Source organism: Pristis pectinata, chromosome 2 (genome assembly GCF_009764475.1).
Source record: "Pristis pectinata isolate sPriPec2 chromosome 2, sPriPec2.1.pri, whole genome shotgun sequence".
NCBI lineage: Eukaryota > Metazoa > Chordata > Chondrichthyes > Rhinopristiformes > Pristidae > Pristis > Pristis pectinata.
In genome coordinates this window covers 33,267,039-33,291,165 of record NC_067406.1, presented here as the reverse complement: position 1 = coordinate 33,291,165, position 24,127 = coordinate 33,267,039, and the positions used below count along the sequence as shown (strand labels likewise).

The following is a 24,127-nucleotide window of genomic DNA, read 5'->3' as shown; positions in this document are numbered from 1 at the left end:
TGGGTTTGGAGGTCAGACTCTTGGCTAATTAAATCCGCAGTGGAGCGCTTGCCCACGTCCAAACACAAGGGAAAGCACTCTGAGCTGCAACTTGTGCTGCTGTTGATAGCGAAGTCAACATCAATCATGTTTGACAGGCGGAGGTTGCAATCGACTTTTAGCTGGGAGGGAGGGAGGGAGAGAGAAGGGCAGAGGGAACGCAGCTCTAATTTAAACCTTTCGCTAATATAATGAGTCATATGACAACAAAAATATAGTTATCTAAAGAAATTTGCACAAGGCTTTGTTTTCATTTGTTGACAGCAATTGGTTAAGTTTGAACCCATCAATTCCAGCAAACTTTTCTACTTTGATCCCCGCCCCCCCCAACACAAAGGTAGCGTACGAGCCTTGCGGTACAAGATACCGCTCCATTCTTTGTGTTAACTTCATTCATTCACAAAGCAAACAGCAATAATCCAAAAAAAGGTTACGCTTAAAATCAAAACTGCTAGCGGGGGGGGAGAGCGAAATGGTTTGTGTTACAGTCCATGTAGAACCACATTGCGTGCATTAACTTGCATATATCTGCATAGAACTGCACACACGTTCACATAAGCAGGAGTTAACTCAGATTTTTTTTCTGGTTGGAAACTGCCATGGGCAGTTATCGAACCCTCCCTTTTCTCTCGGGAAAGAAGACGCTAAAGTTTTCTATCTCTCCTCCTCTAGCGATCGCCAGCTTCTTAAAAAATCTTCTGTCCGGTCACCCTCGCCCATCTTCATTTCCTCGTTGCCGACCCCCTGAGATGGGGCCCGTGCAACGACCCCGCACGCTCGCAGTCTATTTGCAGGACCTCCTCTAGATGCAACTTTTAATTGAACCATGCTCCGTGCGGGAGAGCGCTTTATCACAGTCATTCTTTTTATTTTTAAGCTTCTTGGTTTTCTGGCCACAAGTCAGGGCAGTATTCCGCCGGACAGCTTGCATTTTGCAGACGAAAAGCAAGGTTTGTGAATTTTCTGAAATCTCTCTACCCTCACAGTTGACTCCCATGCCATTAGTGACACTGTAACGTCAGTGCAAGTAAACGCTTCTTTTAGTACTTGTTGATCTGCATAGTTACCTGCTGTGTTATTTTTCTTTCAGAGAAGTTCATTAAGACTTTGCAAAGTTATGAAATTGTTCATCCCGTCAAAGTGGACAAAAGTGGAACTTTTCTCTCCCGGGACGTCAATCACTATATCAATCACGTTGAAAGGCGGGACCTCAGAAAGAAGGACGACCACGTATATTACCAAATTGTTCACCGAGGGCGAAAATTGTTTTTTAACTTGACCGTCAATCGACCCTTTCTTTCTCCAGGCTACGTCCTGGAGAAAAGGTACGGGAACGTAAGTGGTGCCGTGATTCAGGACCCTTCAGAGAACACGTGTCATTTCATAGGCAGAGTAGAGCATCAAACTCTGGGGAGCGGCGTAGCTGCCGTCAGCACCTGCGAAGGACTGGTAAGTGGTAAAGAGAGGGTTAACAGGGATGGGTCAGGCTCACTGAGGAGATGCAGGGTGTGAAATTACTTTAATCTGTTTAGAGGCGGGATAGTTGCCCGTTCTCTCCAAAAGCAATTTCAAACATTTGTAAAGATACATGCTATTAGGTAGTGGACCTGCCCAATCACACCAAGCACCAGAAATGATCAGATGCGTCAAAGGTTTTCGTTAGAAATTATAATTATTCGCACTGAAGGTACCAAAATGAAGGAGATCTGAAACCAAACCCAGTAAATCCTGGGATCACTCAATATCTTCAGAGAGAAATGAGCAGTACACATTCCAGGCACAATCCTTCATCAGGCTAACTAGTCACTTCTGTCCACACATGCTGAGTGCTTCCAGAATTTTCTGGTTTTGTGATAAGCATTTATTTTGATATGTGTCATGTTTAAACGTCAACACAGCTGTGTTTGCAGTGTTTCACAGCACAGCTTGCATCTCGGCTATGCAGTTTTCAGGCCATAGAAATACAAGGCAAGGAAGCACCCTAATTCTGTTTTGAAAGGTAATTTTAATATTTTGAAGCAAGAAGCTGCGGATGCTGGAAATTTGAAATAAAAGCAGTAAATGCTGGAAATATTTGGCAGGTCAGGCAACAATGGTGGAGATATATTGCAGTCCTGTGCATCTTTCAGCAAATACTGCCTGACCTACTGAGTATTTCCAGTATTTTTAAGTGTTGTAACTGGACCAGATTTGCTCCATTGTTTACAAAGAGTTGTCTGATCTTCTCATGTGAAGCTTAACTGGTGAATGGAATCTCACAGACCAGGAAAGATTGACTCAACTTTACTAATTAACCTCAGTTTGCCAGTGTGGCTGTTCTGTATTTTGGAACAGAATGTTGCCCATGGTTGTTGCTCCTGATAGGAATCTCTCACCCCCCCAGCTGGACCTGTGCATGTATGGACATTTGTAAGAAATAAATGTGAAGCCTATGCAGTCAAATAGCCAGTTAGCACCTACCACATAGAACTGTGATATGGTTGATTATCATCGTCTTCAGAAAATGGAGCAGAACAATTATGTTATTCCTTCTAAAAACTGATAGTCTCTTTAGATCTCTTCCACATTAGTAATTTTACCAGCAGTTGTGAGCCTTTAAAAGTAGAACTTTGTTCGGATTTAAATACTTTTGCATAGATTTCTGTCTTGGCATAATATACTGTGGATGACCTGACCTGATGTTGATCAGTGGACTTTTGGAAAGAGGCCTTTGTGTTAAGTCAGTATATGCAGTATAATTGTCATCATAAAGTATCTTGATGTGAAGTATTTAATGTCAAAGCTATTAACAAGTATTTCTGCAGTTCGTGGGATTGTCACATCAATATTAGTTTTCTTTGCTGCTTTTGCTTAGGGAGTGGGAGGCAAGAGTTAATATTTAGTCCTATTCTTCCACCACTACATCAGAATTCAGATCAATGAAACAGATTAACAGAATTTTCGAGAACCAAATAATGATAGGTTGTTATTTTTAATTGGACACTGGCTTAAGTAATTTTTGGCTTGGTAATCTGAAGTCGGAGCAACCAGAATTTCTAACTGGAAGATCATTTGATAATATAAATCCTTTGCAAATTTTAAAGTACATCCTGAATAATTTACCAGGTTTCTAAATATAAGAATACTACTACTTAAAACTTAGCAGTACTCAAGAGCAATTCTCCAACCGCAAGTTTATTTCACTCCTTTATTGGATAATCAAAGCTCAACAATTGAAATAGTCATAAAGCCATAGATTCATACAGCACGGGAACAGGCCCATTGGCCCACCAAGTCTGCACCATCTATCAAGCATCCATATACACCATTCTTACACAAATCTCATTGTCCCCACGTTCCCATCAACTCTTACCTCTCAGTTACACACTAGGGGTAATTTACAGTGGCCAATTAACCTACCAACCCACATACTTTTGAGAGGAAACCTGAGCACCCTGGGGAAACCCATGCAGTCATAGGGAGAATGTGCAAACTCCACACAAGCACCTCAGGAAATCAGGATTGAACCCAGGTCATTGCAGCTGTGAGACAGTGGCTCTACTAGTAATGCCACTGCGCCGCCCCATGTGGTGGATTAAAGATTGGTTCCTATAGTTCTTTTCCTTTCAGTGCTATGTGATTGAAGACCCAGTTTTCACCAGCATGAATTGCTATAACCATCATATTCAAGTAGTTTTGAATCACACTGGAAATTGGTCAAGAAGCTTCCCAGTGTGAGAGTGAGAGTTGCACTTGGGTATCAGATGCACATGAAGTGACATAATTTCTTATGCAACTGAGCTGAGGAGGTATTACAGGGTAAGACCATATGTTATGTGGAGCAATCAACGTTGGTCACTCCCAGGATATTCAGGCCTCACTTCGGACCTCACTTAGGAACATCCCATTACTTATATTGTACCATCCATATTCGTTGATCTCAACTCCCAGTCCACAGATCACACCCCAACCCACCACCAATTGTCTGATCTTCTGATTGCCAGTGGCTCCGATCCTCTGATCCTTCGGCTCCAAATTCCCTGCTGGAAGCCCTAATTGGACTTTTAACTGTGAAGCTATACTCCCCACTGCTCACCTTCCCTTATGCCCCCACCCTTGCCTTGTGCACCCGCATTAGAGCAGCTTCTGCTCCTGTCAACATCGGATGACAATTCATCAGAATCTGCTGTCTGGGCCTCAAATAGCACAGAAATTTGCAGTAGCACTGGTGAGTCTATGCCCAAAGTGGCTGTTGGTGCACTGTGCAACAGATGCATAGTGTGCAGTGCTGGTGCACTACAATTTCTAGGTCAGCATGTTTTAAGCAAAATAGAATTATTACAGCAAATTTTCAATGCCTTGTTAAGTGCTGTGCAGTTCTTTAACAGTACACAGTAAATAATTAAATACTACAAGAAAAATGTTGGAGCCAAGAGCTTGAAATGTACATACATATTTTTTTCTATTACACGGAAATCGTCATACACATAAAAACATATTTCCCATGTAACCTGCTGTTGATTTACAAAATAGACCATTCTACTTCTTCCTGTTGTCAATTCTTGATGAGTGCTTTCTGTATCGAGAAGGCAGATACTAATCACCAAAAACTCATTGATCAGTCCATAGCAACATGTAACAATTTATATCACAACCACTAGGAGACGACTTTGTCAAAAGGTGGCACTAGGATCTTTGTTTGTGTTGAACCTGGACTCAGCATTCTATCTATTGATATCTTAAGGCTGATTTCCTGCCCAGACCATGAATTATGATAATTTTTTTCCAATGAATATCAGATATCCAGCAGGGTACAACACAGGGTACAATAGTGCAACAACACTGGTGAGTACCTGGTAAGTAAAGGTAAGGTTTACTGTTATTGTTATAACTTTTAAGTAGACTACAGCTAGGTAAGAAAAAAATAGTTCAGATGGAGGGTAAGGCGATGTGCTGCAGCTGCATGATGTGGGAGCTAGTGGACCCTGCTGTGGTGCATGGTGACCACATCTGCAGTACGTGCTTGAGGCTGGCGGAACTTCGGCTCAGAATTGATGAACTGGAGTCGCAGCTTCAAACACGGCGAAGCATCAGGGAGGGAGAGAGTTATGTAGATGCTGTGCATCGGGAGGCAGTCACCACCACCACCCCCCCCCCCCCCCCCCCCCCCGCCACCCCGAGAGCAGGTACTTCTAGGGTTCAGGAGGCAGATAGATGGGTGATTGTCAGGGGAGAGAAAGAGAAAGGGAACAGGCAGACTGAGCAGAGGAACCCGGAGGCTGTTCCACTCAAAATCAGGTATTCCGCTTTGGATGCTGTTGAGGGGGATGACCTGCAGGGATCAAGCAGCAGTAGCCAGGTCTCTGGCACTGGGACTGGTCTTGCTACTCAGAAGGGAAGGGAGGAGAAGAGGAGGGAAATAGTGATAGGGGACTTGATAGTCAGGGGAACAGAAAGGAGGTTCTGTGGACATGAGTGAGAATCTGGATGATATGTTGCTTCCCAGGTGCCAGGGTCCAGGATGTCTCTGATCAGGTCCACAGCATTCTTGTGCAGGAGGGAAAGCAGCCAGAAGTCGTGTTACATGTTGGTACCAACGACATAGCTAGAAAGAGGGATGAGGTCCTGAAAAGTGAGTTTAGGGAGCTAGGCAGAAGGCTGAAGAACAGGACCTCAAGGGCAGCAATCTCAGGATTGCTGCTAGTGCCACGTGATAGTGAAGGTAAGAATAGGAGGAGAAGGCAGATGAATGCGTGGCAGAGGAGTTGGTGCAGGGAGCAAGGTTTTAGATTTATGGATCATTGGGATCTCTCCTGGGGAAGGTGGGACTTGTACAGAGCGGATGGGTTACACCCGAATTTGAGGGGGAACCAATATTCTTGCAGGCAGGTTTGCTAGTGTGGTTTGGGAGGGTTTAAACTAGTTTGCGAGGGGGATGGGAACCGGAGGGATAGGTCAGTGGAAGAAGTGCATGGAGTAAAGCCAGATTGAACATACGGAGAGGCTTTGAGGAAGGAGAAACAGAGTATAGGGTATAAAGGTAGTATGGTGGATAGGCTAAACTGCATTTACTTAAATGCAAGAAGCATCAGGAATAAGGGTGATGAACTGAGAGCTTGGTTAAATACACAGAACTGTGATATTGTGGCTCTTGCAGAGACTTGGCTGTCATCAGGGCAGGAATGGATACTGAATATTCCCGGATTTCAGTGTTTTAAAAGGGATGGGGGGGGGGGGGGAAGAAGAGGAGGAGGGGTGGTGATACTGGTCAGGGACACTATTACAGCTGCAGAAAGGGTGGATAATGTAGAAGGATCCTCTCTAGAGTCAATATGGGTGGAGGTTATGAACAAGAAAGGAGCAGTTACTCTACTGGGAGTATTCTATAGGCTCCCTGGTAGCAGCAGGGATACTGAGGAGCAGATCGGGAGGCAGGTTTTGGAAAGGTGCAAAAATAACAGGGTTGTTGTCATGGGAGACTTCAACTTCCCAGATATTGATTGGCACCTGCTTAATACCAAAGAGTTAGATGGGGCAAAGTTTAAGTGTGTCCAGGGCGGATTCCTGTCACAGTATGTTGACAGGCCGACTAGAGGGAATGCCATGTTAGATCTAGTACTTTAGGTAATGAACCAGGTCAGGTGACTATCTCTCAGTGGGTGAGCATTTGGGGGACAGTGACCACTGCTCCCTAACCTTTAGCATTGTCATGGACAAGGATAGGAGCAAAGAGGACAGGAAAATATTTAATTGGGAAGGGCAAATTATGAGGCTATAAGGCTAGAACTTGTGAATGTGAATTGGGATGACATTTTTGAAGGGAAATGTACTATGGAGATGTGGTCATTGTTCAGGGATCTCTTGCAAGATGTTAGGGATAAATTTGTCCCGGTGAGGCAGAGAAAGAATGGCAGGGTAAAGCAACCATAGTTGACAAGAGAGGTGGAACAACTAGTTAGGAGGAAGAAGGCAGCATACATAAGGTTTAGGCAGCAAGGATCAGATAGATCTCTTGAGGAATATAGGGTAGCAAGGAAGGAACTTAAGAAGGGGCTGAGGAGAGCAAGAAGGGGACATGAAAGGGCCTTGGCGAGCAGGGTTAAGGAAAACCCCAAGGCATTTTTCACTTATGTGAAGAACAAAAAGGTGATGGGAGTAAAGGTAGGACCGATTAGGGATAAAGTTGGAAAGATGTGCCTGGAAGCTATGGAAGTGGATGAGATCCTCAATGAATACTTCTCTTCAGTACTTGCCAAGGAGAGGGGCCTTGATGACGCTGAGGACAGTGTTGGTAAGGATAATGTTCTAGAGCATGTTGATATCAAGAGAGAGGATGTGTTGGAGCTGTTAGAAAATATTAGGACAGATAAGTTCCCGAGGCCTGACAGAATATTCCCCAGGTTGCTCTGTGAGGCAAGGGAGGAGATTGCTGAGCCTTTGGCTAGGATCTTTGAGTCCTTGTTGTCCATGGGAATGGTACCAGAGGATTGGAGGGTGGCACATGTTGTCCCCTTATTCAAAAAAAGTAGTAGGGATAGTCCAGGGAATTATAGACCAGTGAGCCTTACATCTGTGGTGGGCAAGCTGTTGGAAAGGATTCTTAGAGATAGGATCTGTGGGCATTTAGAGAATCATGATCTGATCAGGGACAGCCTGCATGGCTTTGTGAAGGGCAGATCGTGTCTCACAAGCCTGATTAGTGTTCTTTGAGGAGGTGACCAGACAGATTGATGAGGGTAGTGCAGTAGATGTCATCTACATGGATTTTAATAAGGCATTTGACAAGGTTCCAGATGGTAGGCTTCTTCAGAAGGTCAGAGGGCATGGGATCCAGGGAAGCTTGGACATATTGATTCAGAATTGGCTTGCCTGTAGAAAACAGAGGGTAGTGGTAGAGGGAGTGCATTCAGATTGGAGGGCTGTGACTAGCAGTGTCCCACAAGGATCAGTCCTGGGACCTCTACTTTTCGTGATTTTTATTAATGATTTGGATGAGGGGGTAGTAGGGTGAGTTGGCAAGTTTGCAGATGACACAAAGGTTGGTGGTGTTGTGGATAATGTAGAGGATTGTTGAAGGTTGCAGAGGGACATTGATAGGATACAGAGCTGGGCTGAGAAGTGGCAGATGGAATTCAATCCGGAGAAGTGTGAGGTGGTACGCTTTGGAAGGACAAACTGCAAGGCAGAGTATAAAGTTAATGGCAGGATTCTTGGTAGTGTGGAGGAGCAGAGGGATGTGGGGGTCCATATCCACAGATCCCCGAAAGTTGCCCCACTGGTGTATAGGGTAGTTAAGAAAGCTTATGGGGTGTTAGCTTTCATAAGTCGTGGGATCGAGTTTCAGAGCCACGAGGTAATGACGCAGCTCTATAAAACTCTGGTTAGACCACACTTAGCATACTGTATCCAGTTCTGGTTGCCTCATTATAGGAAGGGTGTGGAAACGTTGGAAAGGGTGCAGAGGAGATTAACCGGGATGCTGCCTGGTTTGGAGAGTATGGATTATGAGGAGAGATGAAGGGAGCTAGGGCTTTACTCTTTGGAGAGAAAGAGGATGAGAGGATACATGATAGAGGTGTACAAAATATTAAGAGGAATAGATAGAATGGACAGCCAGCACCTCTTTCCCAGGGCACCAATGCTCAATACAAGAGGGCATGGCTTTAAATTAATGGGTGGGAACTTCAAGGGAGATATCAGAGAAAGATTTTTTTACCCAGTGAGTGGTTGGGGCATGAAATGTGTTGCCTGGGGTGGTGGTGGAGGCAGGTACATTGGTCAAATTCAAGAGATTACTAGATAGGCATATGGAGGAATTTAAAATAGAGGGAAATGTGGGAAGAAGGGGTTAGATAGTCTTAGGCGAGGTTTAAAGGTCGGCACAACATTGTGGGCCGAAGGGCCTGTGTTGTGCTGTACTGTTCTGTGTTCTATGTTTTGTTATTAATTAACAATAATATCATTTAACAAGCAAAAATATGTTGATATCAAATCATTGAAGCCTTAGAAGTGTTCATAATATGCCACAAGTTGTAGAAAGCAATTGAATTTCTTGCTCAGTAACATAAGAGTTAAATAAGTGTCATATCATTAACTTATTTTCACCATGCGTGATCTCTACTTTTTGCATGTGTATTAAAGTAGTGTGATATTTCATGCTTCATGACACAGTTACTCACTGCTAATTATTGTTGTGCACAGTTGCTAACAGTCTTGTTGAATAAACACTTATAATATTGCTACAGGACTCCGTGCTGAGGGATTATTATCAGGTTTTAGTATATTCCCTTCACTTTCTTGGCTGATGCTGGGATAGCCCTGATTCCTGAAATATTCCCCTGCTGGCATGCCAGAAAATGAGATGAATAGCACTGCATCTCAGCTGTGACAAAAAAATCACAGTATTACAGGGCATAAATGGAAACAGATGGAAGAGCAAATACACCAAGGGTCACAGATGCTGAAAGGAAAAATGGGACCATAAACAGTTCATGAGCAGTAATTTTTAATATCATGCTTTTTTTGGCTTGAGTTAACATTTGGTCTGCTTTGGGATTGAGAATGTGGAAAATCTCTGACTAGTGTTGATCAAAATTGCTGCAGTTGTTTAACGGTGATCCTAGCAAGTTGATGCATTTTTTGCTTATAATGCATAATCCATGGATTTATTACTTCCAGAAAAAAAACGTTATGGTTCACTTGCAGTAAAGGTCCAATGTATTTAGATTTACAGGAGACTCAGAATAAATATTGGGCCAAATGGCATGAACATTATACTTCTATTCAGTTTCAATATACTTTGCAACCTCCTGGAACTGTGAACCAATAACATTGAGGGAGAGAGCGGGGTATCTGGAACTTCAGGGAATTTATTGTGTCTGTTTAGAATATAGAACATAGAACACTACAGCACAGTACAGGTCCTTCGGCCCACAATGTTGTGCCGTCATTTTATCCTGCTCTAAGATCTATCTAACCCTTCCCTCCCACATAGCCCCCTATTTTTTCTATCATTTATGTCTCTACCTAAGAGTCTGTTAAATGTCCCTAATGTATCTGCCCCCACAACCTCTGCCGGCAGTGCCTTCCATGTATCCGCCACTCTCTGTGTAAAATACTTGCCCCTGACATCCTCCTTATACCTTCCTCCAGTCACTTTAAAATTATGTCCCCTCATGTTAGCCATTGTCACACTGGGGAAAAAGTCTCTCAGTGTCCACTCGATCTATGCCTCATATCATCTTGTACACCTCTATCAAGTCACCGCTCATCATCCTTCTCTCCAAAGAGAAAAGCCCTAGCTCGCTCAACCTATCCTCATAAGACATGCTCTCCAATCCAGGCAACATCCTGGTAAATGTCCTCTGCACCCTCTCTAAAGCTTCCACATCCTTTCTATAATGAGGCGACCAGAACCAAACAATACTCCAAGTGTGGTCTGACCAGAGTTCTACAGAGCTGCAACATTACCTTGTGGCTCTTGAACTCAATACCTCGACGAATGAAGGCCAACACTCCGTATGCCTTCTTAACAACCCTATCGACCTGTGTGGCAACCTTGAGGGATCTATGGACATGGACCCCAAGATCCCTCTGTTCCTCCACACTGCTCAGAGTCCTGCCATTGAACTTGTATTCTGCCTTCAAATTAGATCTCCCAAAATGTACCACTTCACACTTATCCGGGTTGAACTCCATCTGCCACTTCTCAGCCCAAGTCTGCATTCTATCAATATCCTGTTGTAATCTACAGCAACCTTCTACACTATCCACAACACCACCAACCTTTGTATCATCAGCAAACTTACTAACCCATCCTTCCACATCCTCATCCAAGTCATTTATAAAAATCACAAAGAGCAGGGGTCCCAAAGCAGATCCCTGCGTAACACCACTGGTCACCGACCTCCAGGCAGAATACGCTCCATCTATGACCACCCCCTGTCTTCTATGGGTGAGCCAATTCTGAATCCACACAGCCAAGTTCCCCTGGATCCCATGCCTCCTCACTTTCTGAATAAGCCTTCCATGAGGAACCTTATCAAACGCTTTACTAAAATCCATGTACACCACATCCACTGCTCTACCTTCCTCAGGGTGCTTTGTCACATCCTCAAAGAATTCAGTCAGGCTCATGAGTCACAATCTGCCCCTCACGAAGCCATGCTGACTGTTCCTAATCAGCCTATGCTCTCTAAATGCCCATAAATCCTGTCTCTAAGAATCTTCTCTGGTAATTTGCCCACCACTGAAGTAAGACTCACTGGTCTGTAATTCCCAGGGTTATCCCTACTCCCTTTCTTAAACAAAGGAACAACATTTGCCACCCTCCAATCATCTGGCACTACTCCTTTGGCCAGTGAGGACCCAAAGATCATTGCCAAAGGCGCAGCAAGCTCTTCCTTAGCTTCCCGTAATAACCTTAGATATATCCACTCCGGCCCCGGTGACTAATCTATCCTAATGTCTTTCAATAGTTCCAGCACATTCCCTTTCCTCACATCAACATGCCCTAGCATATCAGTCTTTCATACACCATCCTCACAAACATCAAGGTCTCTCAGTCTGGTGAATACTGAAGCAAAGTATTCATTATGGACCTCCCCTACCTCTTCCAACTCCAGGTACGTGTTTCCTCTTTTATCTCTGATTGGTCCTACCCTCACTCTAGTCATCCTCCTATTCTTCACATACATGTAGAATGCCTCGCCAAGACTTCTCATGCCCCATTCTAGCTCTCCTAAGTCCATTCTTAAGCTCCCTGCTGGCTACCTTGTAACTCTCCAGAGCCCTGTCTGATCCATGCTTTCTAAACCTTAGGTAAGCTTCTTTCTTGCTCTTGACAAGGTATTCTACATCTCGTGTCAACCAAGGTTCCTTCACTCTACCATCCTTACCCTGCCGCAGTGGGACAATAATGAGATTTTGTAATTTAGAAAGAAACAGGGGAAAAAAAGAAAAGATTGATTGGCTTTACATTAACAATTGACACATTGTTGAAAAGGTACTTTCTCTGTTATTAATGAACCCCAGGATTTGAAATAATCCAAAACTAAAATGCTGAAGCTGCTGGAAACTGAAATAAAACCAGAAACTCTCGAAATACTCAACACATTAGAAAGCATCTGCAGAGAGACAAACAGAGTTATTGTTTCAGGTTTATGATACTTCATTGGAACTGGGGAAAATGCAAAATAAACCAGATTACATTTCTAACTATTCCCAGTTCTGAGAAAAGTTCATTGACTGGACATGTTAATTCTGTTATCCTCTTCAATTATTTGCAGCACTTAATGCACAATTATTGTGCAAAAGTCACTAAATTCTAAAACATAACAGAAGTATAAAGATGAAATACCATTTGTATGACACAAGTAATAAGCAGCCTTAACACAGTCATCAAACTGTGAAGGTATACAATTCGCTGCATATATGATCGACTCCTAACTTATTGGATGTTTCTATGTTAATGGCAGCATGTGCTGGGAACTTTATTTTTCCAGGAAAATGTAACATGTTGACTCTGTTCAGTTCAAAGACAAACAACCTTATAGAGTTTTTAAAAAAATATTTTAGAATATATATATGATTGGTTGCTTTTTTACTATTTAGGGGACACTATATTTCAATTTCCTTTGTATAATTACATTTTAAAAAGTGCAATTAGTCTGTCTTACTCTAGTTGACCTGTCTATCTGAAATCATCAGAATGAAAAAAAATATATCCGTAGAGTTTCATGGATGGTGACCAATGGATCTCTGTTTAAAGATGAAAATTGAGGAGACTTGAGTTAGGTAAAGTTTAAAATAATAGCAATATAGAGACTTTAATGTAGTTAAGTCCTCCCTGGCACTTCATGGGAGTGTTATCAAACAAAACTTGATGCCTAGCTGTATATTAGAGTAGATGACCAGCAGCTTGTTATATATTTTTAGGAGAATCTTAAAGTAGGAAAGATAATGGGGAGGTTTAAGATGTGAATTCCCAAGCTTGGAGGCGTGGCAACTGAAGGCACAACTGCTACTGCTGGAGCAATTACAATTGTTTGCTCAAGTCGACTGAAGTGGAGGAGAGCGATAATAAGGATCGCTGCATGACTGGAGGAGAGCCTAGGAGTAATGTGAAAACAAAAAGGAGGATTTCAAAAACTAATGCGACCTTAACAGGATGTCCTGTACATCAGTGAGTCTAAGAAGTCTTGGGTGAATGAGCAGTATGAATTAGGAAATAACTAGCAGTGTTTTGGATATTCCCAAGTTTATGGAGAACAGAATGCAGGGAGCTAGCCTGGGATGTATTTGGATAGTTAAGTTCAGAGGTAGCAAAGATGTGATTGAGTATTTCAGCAGCAGATGAGCTCAGGCTGCGGTGGTATCAAGTGATAATGTGTAGGAGGAAACAGTCAATCAGGAGCCTTTTGATATTTAGTCTAGATATTAAATTACAGTACATGTTGGTTAGAAATGCCACATCTATGTGGCAGCATATATCTGCGTCATGAACCATATTTTTATTTCCACTAAAATTAATACATGTGAAATCCCAAGCGGCAGGAAGAGAGTGAGGCATCAGTAGGTGAGCAATTCTGACTGCCCGCTCACCTACCTGCTTTCTGTGCAGGCTATCTGTCCACATCAATGGCCAGTTAATTTTAATTTTATATTCTCTCTTTCTATTTCACATATTATTTTAAATTTTGAGCCTAATAATTTACTCTATTCTTGGCTGACTTGCTGTTAAGTATTGAAAGTACTTTCTATTTTAGTTTTAGTTGAATCACAGCTTTCCTCCTATCATGGGTGATTAAGTTGTCCAACACATTCTGAACTGCAGTGTGCAGTCAGTGGTAATGGATTTAGTATGGATCACAGTTTGTAGGGAACTAATTGCCCCTCATTGTTAATTACTTACCAGTGTGTGTGATTGTGCACTTAGTTCCTTTCCTAGTGATAATTTTCCATTCAGTCTTACTGTTTCAGTTTTTTTTTCTAAATTTGTAGAATTTTATAAGTTCAAGATCTAAGGGCATCACATTTATGACTTTACTTCTGATGAGAGTGTGGGAATGGGGAATGCTAAAATAAGGGAAAGTATTTCCCTCCTACTTCATGCAGAACCTCCACTAATCTATCTCCTGAGCTTCTGAAGGATTTTACATTGCTCTCAGAAACGTGAATGACCCCATAAGTATTCATACCAGGAAGACTTGTGACATAATTTGACACACAATTCTAATATGTGGTTGCATCACTGTTTCTGAATGCCTATGGAGTACTCAGGAGATTATCAGGCCAGTTCCAGGAGATGCTCAAGAGTTGTTAAATTTTTTGATGGATTTTTTGATGGAATCGAGATATGACTTCCGGAAAGCTATCAGGGATGCCAAGAGGCAATACCGACTCAAAGTAGAGTCCCAGACCAGCCATCAGTTATGGAAGGACTTACATGCCATAACAGGCTACAAGATGAAGACGGGCTGCAAAGTTAACAACAGCGCATCCCTTCCTGATGAACTTAACGCATTCTATGTGCATTTTGAACAGAAGGGAAGTGGATTGTCGCCACCCACCCTGACAGCCTCCAATGCAGCTGAACCTGTGGTCACCGTTGAGGATGTAAGATCAGTCTTCCGGAGAGTGAACACGGGGAAAGCATCTGGCCCAGATGGTGTTCCTGGCTGTGTGCTCAGATCTTGTGCTGATCAACTGGCAGAAGTATCTGTGGACATATTTAACCTCTCCCTGCTTCAATCTCGGGTTCCCACCTGTTTTAAGAAGACCACTATCATCTCTGTCCTGAAGAAAAGTAAGGTAACATGCCTCAATGACTACCGACCAGTGGCTCTGACATCCACCATCATGAAGTGCTTTGAGAGGCTGGTCATGGCACACATCAACTCCAGCCTCCCAGACAATCTTGACCCACTGCAAATCACCTATCGCCGAAACAGGTCTACAGCGGATGCCATCTCCCTTGCCCTTCACTCAGCTCTGGAGCATCTTGACAGTAAAGACACGTGCGTTAGAATATTGTTTATTGACTATAGCTCTGCCTTCAATACAATAATCCCAAGCAAACTTGTCACCAAACGCCGAGACCTAGGACTCAACACCTCACTCTGTAACTGGATCCTTGACTTTCTAACCAACAGTGAGCATAGGCAGCAATACCTCCAGTATGATTATTCTCAACACTAGTGCCCCACAAGGCTGCGTCCTCAGCCCTCTACTCTATTCCCTATACACTCCTGACTGTGTGACTAGATTCTGCTCTGATTCCATCTGTAAGTTTGCAGATGATACCACTGTTGTAGGCCGTATCTCAAACAGCGATGAGTCGGAGTACAGGAAGGAGATACAGAGCTTAGTGGAATGGTGTCATGACAACAACCTATCCCTCAATGTCAACAAAACAAAAGAGCTGGTCATTGACTTCAACGGTGCTGAGGTCGAGAGAGTTGAGAGCTTCAAGTTCCTAGGAGCGAACATCACCAACAGCCTGTCGTGGTCAAATCACATAGATGCCACGGCCAAGAAAGCTCACCAGCGCCTCTACTTCCTCAGGAGGCTAAAAAAAATTTGGTTTGACCCTTTTGACTCTCACCAACTTTTATCGATGCACCATAGAAAGCATCCTATCTGGATGCATCGCGACTTGGTACGGCAACTGCTCTGCTCAGGACCGCAAGAAACTGCAGAGAGTTGTGGACACAGCCCAGCACATCACGGACACCAGTCTCCCCTCCTTGGACTCTGTCCTGACCTCTCACTGTCTTGGTGAAGCAGCCAGCATAATCAAAGACCCTGCCTACCCGGGTCATTCTCTCTTCTCTTCCATCAGGTAGAAGATACAGGAGCCTGAGGGCACGTACCACCAGACTTAAGGACAGCTTCTACCCCACTGTGGTAAGACTATTGAACGGTTCCCTTACACGATGAGATGAACTATGATCTCACAATTTACCTTGTTGTGACCTTGCACCTTATTGCCATGCACTTTCTCTGTAGCTGTGACACTTTAGTCTGTACTGTTATTGTTTTTACCTGTACTACATCAATGCTCTCTGTACTAACTCAATGTAACTGCACTGTGTAATGAATTGACCTGTACGGTCATTATGCAAGACAGGTTTTTCACTGTACCTCAGTACAAGTGACAATAATATACCAATACCAATTTCTTGCCCACACATTCCATTCATAATAACTATTGTTTTGATTTTAACCTGGGGTATGAGTGGGAATGAAAAGAGAAAGAAAACCTTGCATTCATATACTGCCTTTCCTGATCTCAGGGTGTCCCAAAAGTGAAGCACTTTTTGTAGTTTGTACAGCAGGAAGCTTGCCAGCTAACCTACATATAGTGAGTTCACACAAGAAGCAGTGTAATAATGGCCAGATAATTTACTCATGAGATGGAGCACTGAATGGATTTTTTGTGCACAGGCCAATGTTTCTACAAGAATCAAAGTCCCTTTCGCCCCTGCCTCGTGGATGTTCAGGGAAGGTTTGTATTCTTCTGCAGGTCTTGAAGATTTGTAGAACATGAAGGGAGTAGGGAATTTATTTTCACTGGCATTTGTTGCTGTGGCTTGACTGCTCTGTCTTTTAACCCAGCTATTTTCGGTCTTTTTGGCTTTGAGATTGGGTGCAATTTGTTCCGTTCTTGTGTGGGTTCAGTTTCCACTGTAACAGAAGTCATCTGGTATATTTGGTATTGACTGAAGAAACGGCATGAGGATGCCACTGAGCAGCTGCTGACTAACACCACCATGTTTCCCAACTATATCTGTAAGGTGCCCACGAACAAAGAAAGTTAGGAGATGATTAGAAATAGCAAGTTGAAATGAATGCATTGTTAAGGATCATCACCAGAATAATCCAACAATCTCCCAAGGAGGAAGTGTAACTTCATTGGCAGTTTACCCTTCACACATGGTAGGTATTTTCCTTGCATGAATTCCTTGAATTTTCTTACAATTGTACCACTTGCACATGCCACCACTGTCCTTGTTCAGATTCCCTTCCTTTTGCACAACATGGGAGAGAAAAGCCTTCCCAGATCCTGCTGAAAAGGTCTGAGCCTCATCATCTTCCCAAACCTTCCGTCCGTCAGTCATGGTAGGAGGGAAAGTCCATGCATACATTGTCACACCTCTATCTTTATATTTTCTTTCAGCAAAGGTCACCTGGAACAGAAAGGAGAAACTCGTAAATGAAGGGCTAAAGGTTGAGTCCTCAAACTTGGCAGGTCCAGAAATTAAGGACACAGGAGTTGACAAAAATGCTGTGTAGGAATTACTGTGAGTGGGTTGTAAAGGAACAATGTTCCTTTGTCTGTCCATCCAAGATCCTCCACAGGAACTTAAACAAAAGATTAAAAAAATCAATGTGGACTGTTTGCTAAGGGCAACTGTTCGTTTACTGTTTGGAATTTCTTCCAACAATTTCTTTCTGGCTCAAGTATGGCACAAGAAGCTGCAGTGACCCTTCCTAGGAACAATCACCAAGCATCTTGCTTGACTCCTTGCCAGTGTATTTCAGTTGACAAACTATAGAACAGAGCCATTCACCAGGTGACTCGAGGGCAATAAAATGGATGCTGCACAGAGAACAGAGCAGCAGCTGCATTGGAAATGGTGGAAGAAAAGTTATCTGTTGATGATAAAGTTTAACATTTCCAGGGCTTAGGACAGAAAGAAATATTGTGCTCATCGGGGCAGGGGAGTTAGTTTAACAGCTACTTATCCGTGCAGCAATTGTCATGTGTTGAATGGTTATTTAAGGCATCCTGAAAATTTAGACAGCTTTGCAGTACAGTTTCTCTGAGCTGAAACCACACTGCCTTAGCTTACCTCACAACTCAGAATGCTGTCAGACAGGTTTTGGTCTATAATGTTAACCATCCTTGGGATATTACCATCAAACAAGCTTGGCTACATTGACAGAGTTATCAATGGGACGTTCAGCACTGTCATTGGTGTAATGTGGTCTGCTCCAGAAGAGAGTGGAGACATCAAGCTGGGTCCCGCTGGAGCTTCCAAAGAATGATGCTGCTCTCTTTTGAAGTGGTAAAACTTCCCTAGCGCTTCAAAGGAATCAGAAAGCAGACAGGCCAGAGATCAGCAAAAACAAAACATGCCTTCTCAATCCAGCTTGATCTGCTTCTGTTGCAAGGCTTATACCTGGAAGAAGCGTATTGAGGGATAAAAGGCACAGACACACTCAATAAATGAATTTCTAAGTGACAATGGTTATGGAGCAAGTTCTGCAATATTTGTTGATGTAGTGGCGAAGATAAATCTGAGCAAATGGAGACTTTATATCAGGGGTCCACTTGGGTAACAGTATTTATTGCAAGGTTAAGAAAGTTATTACAATAAAACTCTTATTAATAAGGATTTCTGAACAATTGGATAATCCAGCATCCATTTGTTTGGAAATCCTGATTATCCAGCATCTGCCTCATTCATTAGTCTGTAATGTGAGTTGGGAGTTCAAAGTGCAAGATTTGCAGCTGAAGCCAGAGTCTGGAGTCCTTGCTTTCCTACTGTGTTTAAACTCATTGGGGACATGGAAAATCTTAGTACATTACTGTGCAATATGTGAAAAAAAAGTGAAATGCATTGGGGTTTATGGGAGTAATAGTTCCACCAAAATCTGAAACATGCTGGATTATTGGGGTTTTGCTGTACTGGGGAATGGAACTAATGGGTTGTAGAATCATCGAGTCATACAGCATGGAAACAGGCTCTTTGTCCCATGGAGTCCACACTATCAACCACCCATTTACACTAATCCTACACTAATCCCATTTAATTCTTCCTACGTACCCCTCAACCTCCCGCAGATTATATGAGGCACCGATACACTTGGGGCAATTTATGTTAGCTGACCCTTCCGCATACCTTTGGGAAGAAACTGGAGCACCCGAAGGAAACCCATGCAATCATAGAAGATAGAACAGTACAGCACAGAACGGGCCCTTCGGCCCACAATGTTGTGCCGACAGCTAATCCCTCCTACCTACAGAATGTCCATATCCCTCCATCTTCCTCTCATTCATGTGCACATCCAAGCCCCTCTTAAAAGCCCCCAATGAGTTTGCCTCCACCACTCTATCAGGCAACGAGTTCTAGGCATCCACCACTCTCTGAGTAAAATACTTGCCCCTCACGTCTCTTCTGAAACTACCCCCTCTCACCTTAATGCATGCCCTCTGGTATTGGATCACTCAATAATGGGAAAAACATATTGCTTGTCCACTCTATCTATGACCCTCATAATTTTATACACTTCCAACAGATCACCCCCTCAGCCTCTGCCGCTCCAGAGAAAAGAGCGCAGGTTTGTCCAGCCTCTCCTGATAGCACATGCCCTCTAATCCAGGCAGTATTTTGGTAAACCTCCTCTGCACCCTCTCTAAACCTCAACATCCTTCCTATAGTGAGGTGGTCAGAAATGCACACAATACTCTAAATACGGCCTAATTGGATTTCTATAGAGATGCATCATAACTTCTTGACTCCTATACTCGACTAATGAAAGCGAGAATTCAATAAGCCTTCTTAACCACCCTATCTACCTGTGTAGCCACTTTCAGTGAGCAATGGATTTGCAACCCAAGGTCTCTTTGCTCTTCAACGCTGTTAAGGGTCTTGCCCTTAAGAGTGTACTGCCTCTTGACATTAGTCCTGCCTAAGTGCAACAGGTCACATTTATCTGGGTTAAACTCCATCTGCCATTTCTCTGCCCACATCTGCAACTGATCTATATCATAGAAACATAGAAAAAACTACAGCACGGTTCAGGCCCTTCGGCCCACAAAGCTGTGCTGAACATGTCTCTACCCTAGAAATTATTAGGCTTACCCATAGACCTCTTTTTTTTTTCAGCTCCATGTACCTATCCAACAGTTTCTTAAACGACCCTACCATATCCACCTCCACCACCGTTTCCTGCAGCCCATTCCACGCACTCACCACTCTCTGAGTAAAAAAACTTACCCCTGACATCTCCTCTATACCTACTCCCCAGCACCTTAAACCTATGTCCTCTTGTGGCCACCATTTCAGCCCTGGGGGAAAAGCCTCCGACTACCCACCCGATCAATGCCTCTCATCATCTTGTACACCTCAGTAAGGTCCCCCATCATCCTCCGTCTCTCCAAGGAGAAAAGGCAGAGTTCTCTCAACCTGCTTTCATAAGGCATGCTCCGCATTCCAGACAGAATCCTTGTAAATCTCCTCTGCACCCTCTCTATGGCTTCCACATCCTTCCTGTAGTGAGGTGACCAGAACTGAGCACGGTACTCTAAGTGGGGTCTGACCAGGGACCTATATAGCTGCAACAATACCTCTCGGCTCCTAAATTCAATTCCACGATTGATGAAGGACAATACACCATATGACTTCTTAACCACAGAGTCAACCTGTGCAGCTGCTTTGAGCGTCCTATGGACTCGGACCCCAAGGTCCCTCTGATCCTCAACACTGCCAAGAGTCTTACCATTAATACCATATTCTGCCATCATATTTGACCTACCAAAATGAACCACTTCACACTTATCTGGGTTGAACTGCATCTGCCACTTCTCAGCCCAACTTTGCATCCTATCTATGTCACGCTGTAAGCTCTGATAGCCCTCTATACTATCCACAACACCTCCAACCTTTGTGTCATCCACAAACTTAGTAACCCATCCCTCCACTTCCTCATCCAGGTCATTTATAAAAATCGCAAAGAGTAAGGGTCCCAGAACAGATCCCTGAGGTACACCACTGGTCACCGACCTCCATTTAGAATACGACCCTTCAACAACCACTCTTTTCCTTCTGTGGGCCAGCCAGTTCTGGATCCACATTACAATGTCCCCTTGGATCCCATGTCTCCTTACTTTCTCAATAAGCCTTGCATGGGGTACCTTATCAAATGCCTTGCTGAAATCCATATACAACTACATCTTCTGCTCTCCCTTCATCGATGTGTTTTAGTCACATCCTCAAAAAATTCAATCAGGCTCGTAAGGCAAGACCTGTCCTTGACAAAGCCATGCTGACTATTCCTAATCATAATGTTCATAAAACCTGCTCTCAGGATCTTCTCCATCAGCTTACTGACCACTGAGGTAAAACTCACTGGTCTATAATTTCCTGGGCTATCTCTACTCCCTTACTTGAATAAGGGAACAACATCCGCAACCCTCCAATCTTCTGGAACCTTTCCCGTCTCCATTGATGATGCAAAGATCATCGTCAGAGGCTCTGTAATCTCTTCCCTCGCCTCCCACAGCAGCCTGGGGTACATCTCATCTGGTCCCGGCGACTTATCCAACTTGATGCTTTCCAAAAGTTTTAGCACCTCCTCTTTCCTAATATTTACATGCTCAAGCTTTTCAGCCTGCTGCAAGTCCTCACTACAATCCCCCAGATCTTTTTCCATAGTGAATACTGATGTAAAGTACATATTAAGTACCTCCGCTATTTCTTCCGGATCCATACACACTTTTCCACTGCTGTACTTGATAGGCCCTATTCTTTCATATCTTATCCTCTTGCTCTTCACATGCTTGTAGAATGCTTTGGGGTTTTCCTTAATTCTGCCCGCCAAGGCCTTCTCATATCCCCTCCTGGCTCTCCTAATTTCCTTCTTAAGCTCCTTCCTGTTAGCCTTATACTCTTCCAGATCTCTAACATTACCTAGCTCTCTGTATCTTTTGTATGCTTTTCTTTTCCTTTTGACTAGATTTATCATAGCCTTCGTACACCACGGTTCCTGTATCCTCTTGTGACTCCCCTGTCTCATTGGAACATGCCTATGCAGAACTCCACCCAAATATCCCCTGAATATTTGCCACATTTCTTCCGTACTTTTCCCTGAGAACATTTGTTCCCAATTTCATCTTCCAATTTCCTGCCTGAGAGCCTCATAATTCCCTTTACTCCAAGTAAACACCTTTCTAGTCTGTCTGTTCCTATCTCTCTCCAGTGCTATCATAAAGGAGATAGTGATCATAATTCTATCTCCAAAATACTCTCCCACTGAGAGATCTGACACCTGACCAGGTTCATTTCCCTATACTAAATCAAGCACAACCTCTCCTCTTGTAGGCCTATCTACATATTGTGTCAAGAATCCTTCCTGAACACAATTAACAAACTCCACCCCATCTAAACCCCTCACTGTCTGGAGATGCCAATCGATGTTTGGGAAATTAAAATCTCCCATCACAACAACTCTGTTATTATCACACCTTTCTAGGATCTGCTTCCCTATCTGCTCCGCAATATCCCTGTTGCTATTGGGCGGCCTATAAAAAACACCCAGTAAAGTTATTCACCCTTTCCTGTTCCTAACCTCCACCCACAGAGACTCCGTAGACAGTCCCTCCACGATGTCCACCTTTCCTGCAGCCGTGACACTATCTCTGATCAACAGTGCCACTCCCCCACCTCTTTTGCCTCCCTCCTTGTCCTTTCTGAAACATCTAAAACCCGGCACTTGAAGCAACCATTCCAGTCCCTGAGCTATCCAAGTCTCTGTAATGGCCACCACATCGTAGCTCCAAGTATTTATCCAAGCTCTAAGGTCATCCACCTTGTTCACAATACTCCTTGCATTAAAATAGACACATCTCAAACCAGTCTGAGCACGTCCCTTCTCTATCACCTGCCTATCCTCCCTCTCGTACCTACTACTAGCTTTCTCTATTTGAGAGCCAAACACCTCTTCGGATTTGAGAGCCAAATACCAGTTCGGATCCCACCCTCCAACAATTCTAGTTTAAACTCCCCCCAGTAGCCTTAGCAAATCTCCCCGCCAAGATATTGGTCTCCCTGGGATTCAAGTGCAACCCGTCCTCTTTGTACACGTCATACTTGCCCCAAAAGAGGCTCAAATGATCCAGAAATCTGAATCCCTGCTCCTTACTCCAATCCCTCAGCCATGCATTTAACCTCCTCCTCATTCTATTCCTATACTCACTGTCACTTGGCACAGGCAGTAAACCTGAAATTACTACCTTTGAGGTCCTGCTTCTCAACTTTCTTCCTAACTCCCTATAGTCTTTTTTCAGGACCTCATTCCTTTCCCTACCTATGTTGTTGGTACCAATATGTACCACGACCTCTGGCTGTTCTCCCTCCCTCTGTAGGATATCTTGGACACGATCTGAAACATCCCGGACCCTGGCACCTGGGAGGCAAACTACCTTCCGAGTTTCTTTCCTGCGTCCACAGAATCGCCTGTCTGCCCACCTAACTATAGAGTCCCCTATCACTACTGCCCTCCTCTCTCCTTCCCTACCCTCTCCTTCCCTACCCTTCTGAGCCACAGGGCCTGACTCTGTGCCAAAGACACTGCCACTGTTGCTTCCACCAGGTAGGCTGTCTCCCCCAACAGTACTCAAACAGGAGTACTTATTGTCAAGGGGTACAGCCACAGGGGTACTCTCTAGTACCTGACTCTTCCCCTTCCCTGTCCTGACTGTGACCCACTTGCCTGACTCCTGTGGCCCTGATGTGACCACCTGCCTGTAACTCCTTTCTATCACCTCCTCATTCTCCCTGATCAGATGAAGGTCATCGAGCTGCATCTCCAGTTCCCTAACTCGGTCCCTGAGGAGCTGCAGCTCGACACACCTGGTGCAGATGTAGCCTTCCCGGAGGCAGGGAGACTCTGGGAACTCTCACATCTGACACCGAGTACAGGAAACTGCACTTATACTCCTTCCTTTACTCAAGTCACCTACCTTTCCTCGCCCCTTTACGCCTGAGCCCATTGAGCCAAAGCCCAACCACTCTGCTCCCTCTCACTCTGCTGCCTGCTCCGATGCTGCCCGCTGGATATGGCGGTTTGCTTTTTAAACTTCCCGCGCTTTACCTGCTGACGTCACATGCCTGCGCAGTCCTGCCCCCACTATTCCCGATGAGAATTTATTAAAAAAACTTAACTTATCTGTTCTGAAATCCCGATGCCTGCCGAAACGAAACCAACGAATTCTCCGAAGTTTTTTTCATGCTGTATCCATCGCTGGTCTTCTAAACTATTCACAACTCCACCAATTTTGGTATTGTCTGCAAACCTACTAACCCATCCATCAACATACTCA

General features: G+C 43.8%; 1 protein-coding gene across 1 annotated transcript in view; it reads left to right on the top strand.

Moving 5' to 3' along the window:
* The first annotated feature begins 654 nt into the window (after positions 1 to 654).
* The window catches only part of LOC127580526 (A disintegrin and metalloproteinase with thrombospondin motifs 12-like), a 391,205-nt gene continuing 367,732 nt past the window's right edge, over positions 655 to 24,127 (top strand). Inside the window, exons 1-2 of the mRNA XM_052034119.1 lie at positions 655 to 989; positions 1,130 to 1,488. Coding sequence (XP_051890079.1) covers positions 866 to 989; positions 1,130 to 1,488 — 483 coding nt within the window. The 5' untranslated portion in view covers positions 655 to 865. The remainder of the gene's footprint in view (positions 990 to 1,129; positions 1,489 to 24,127) is intronic.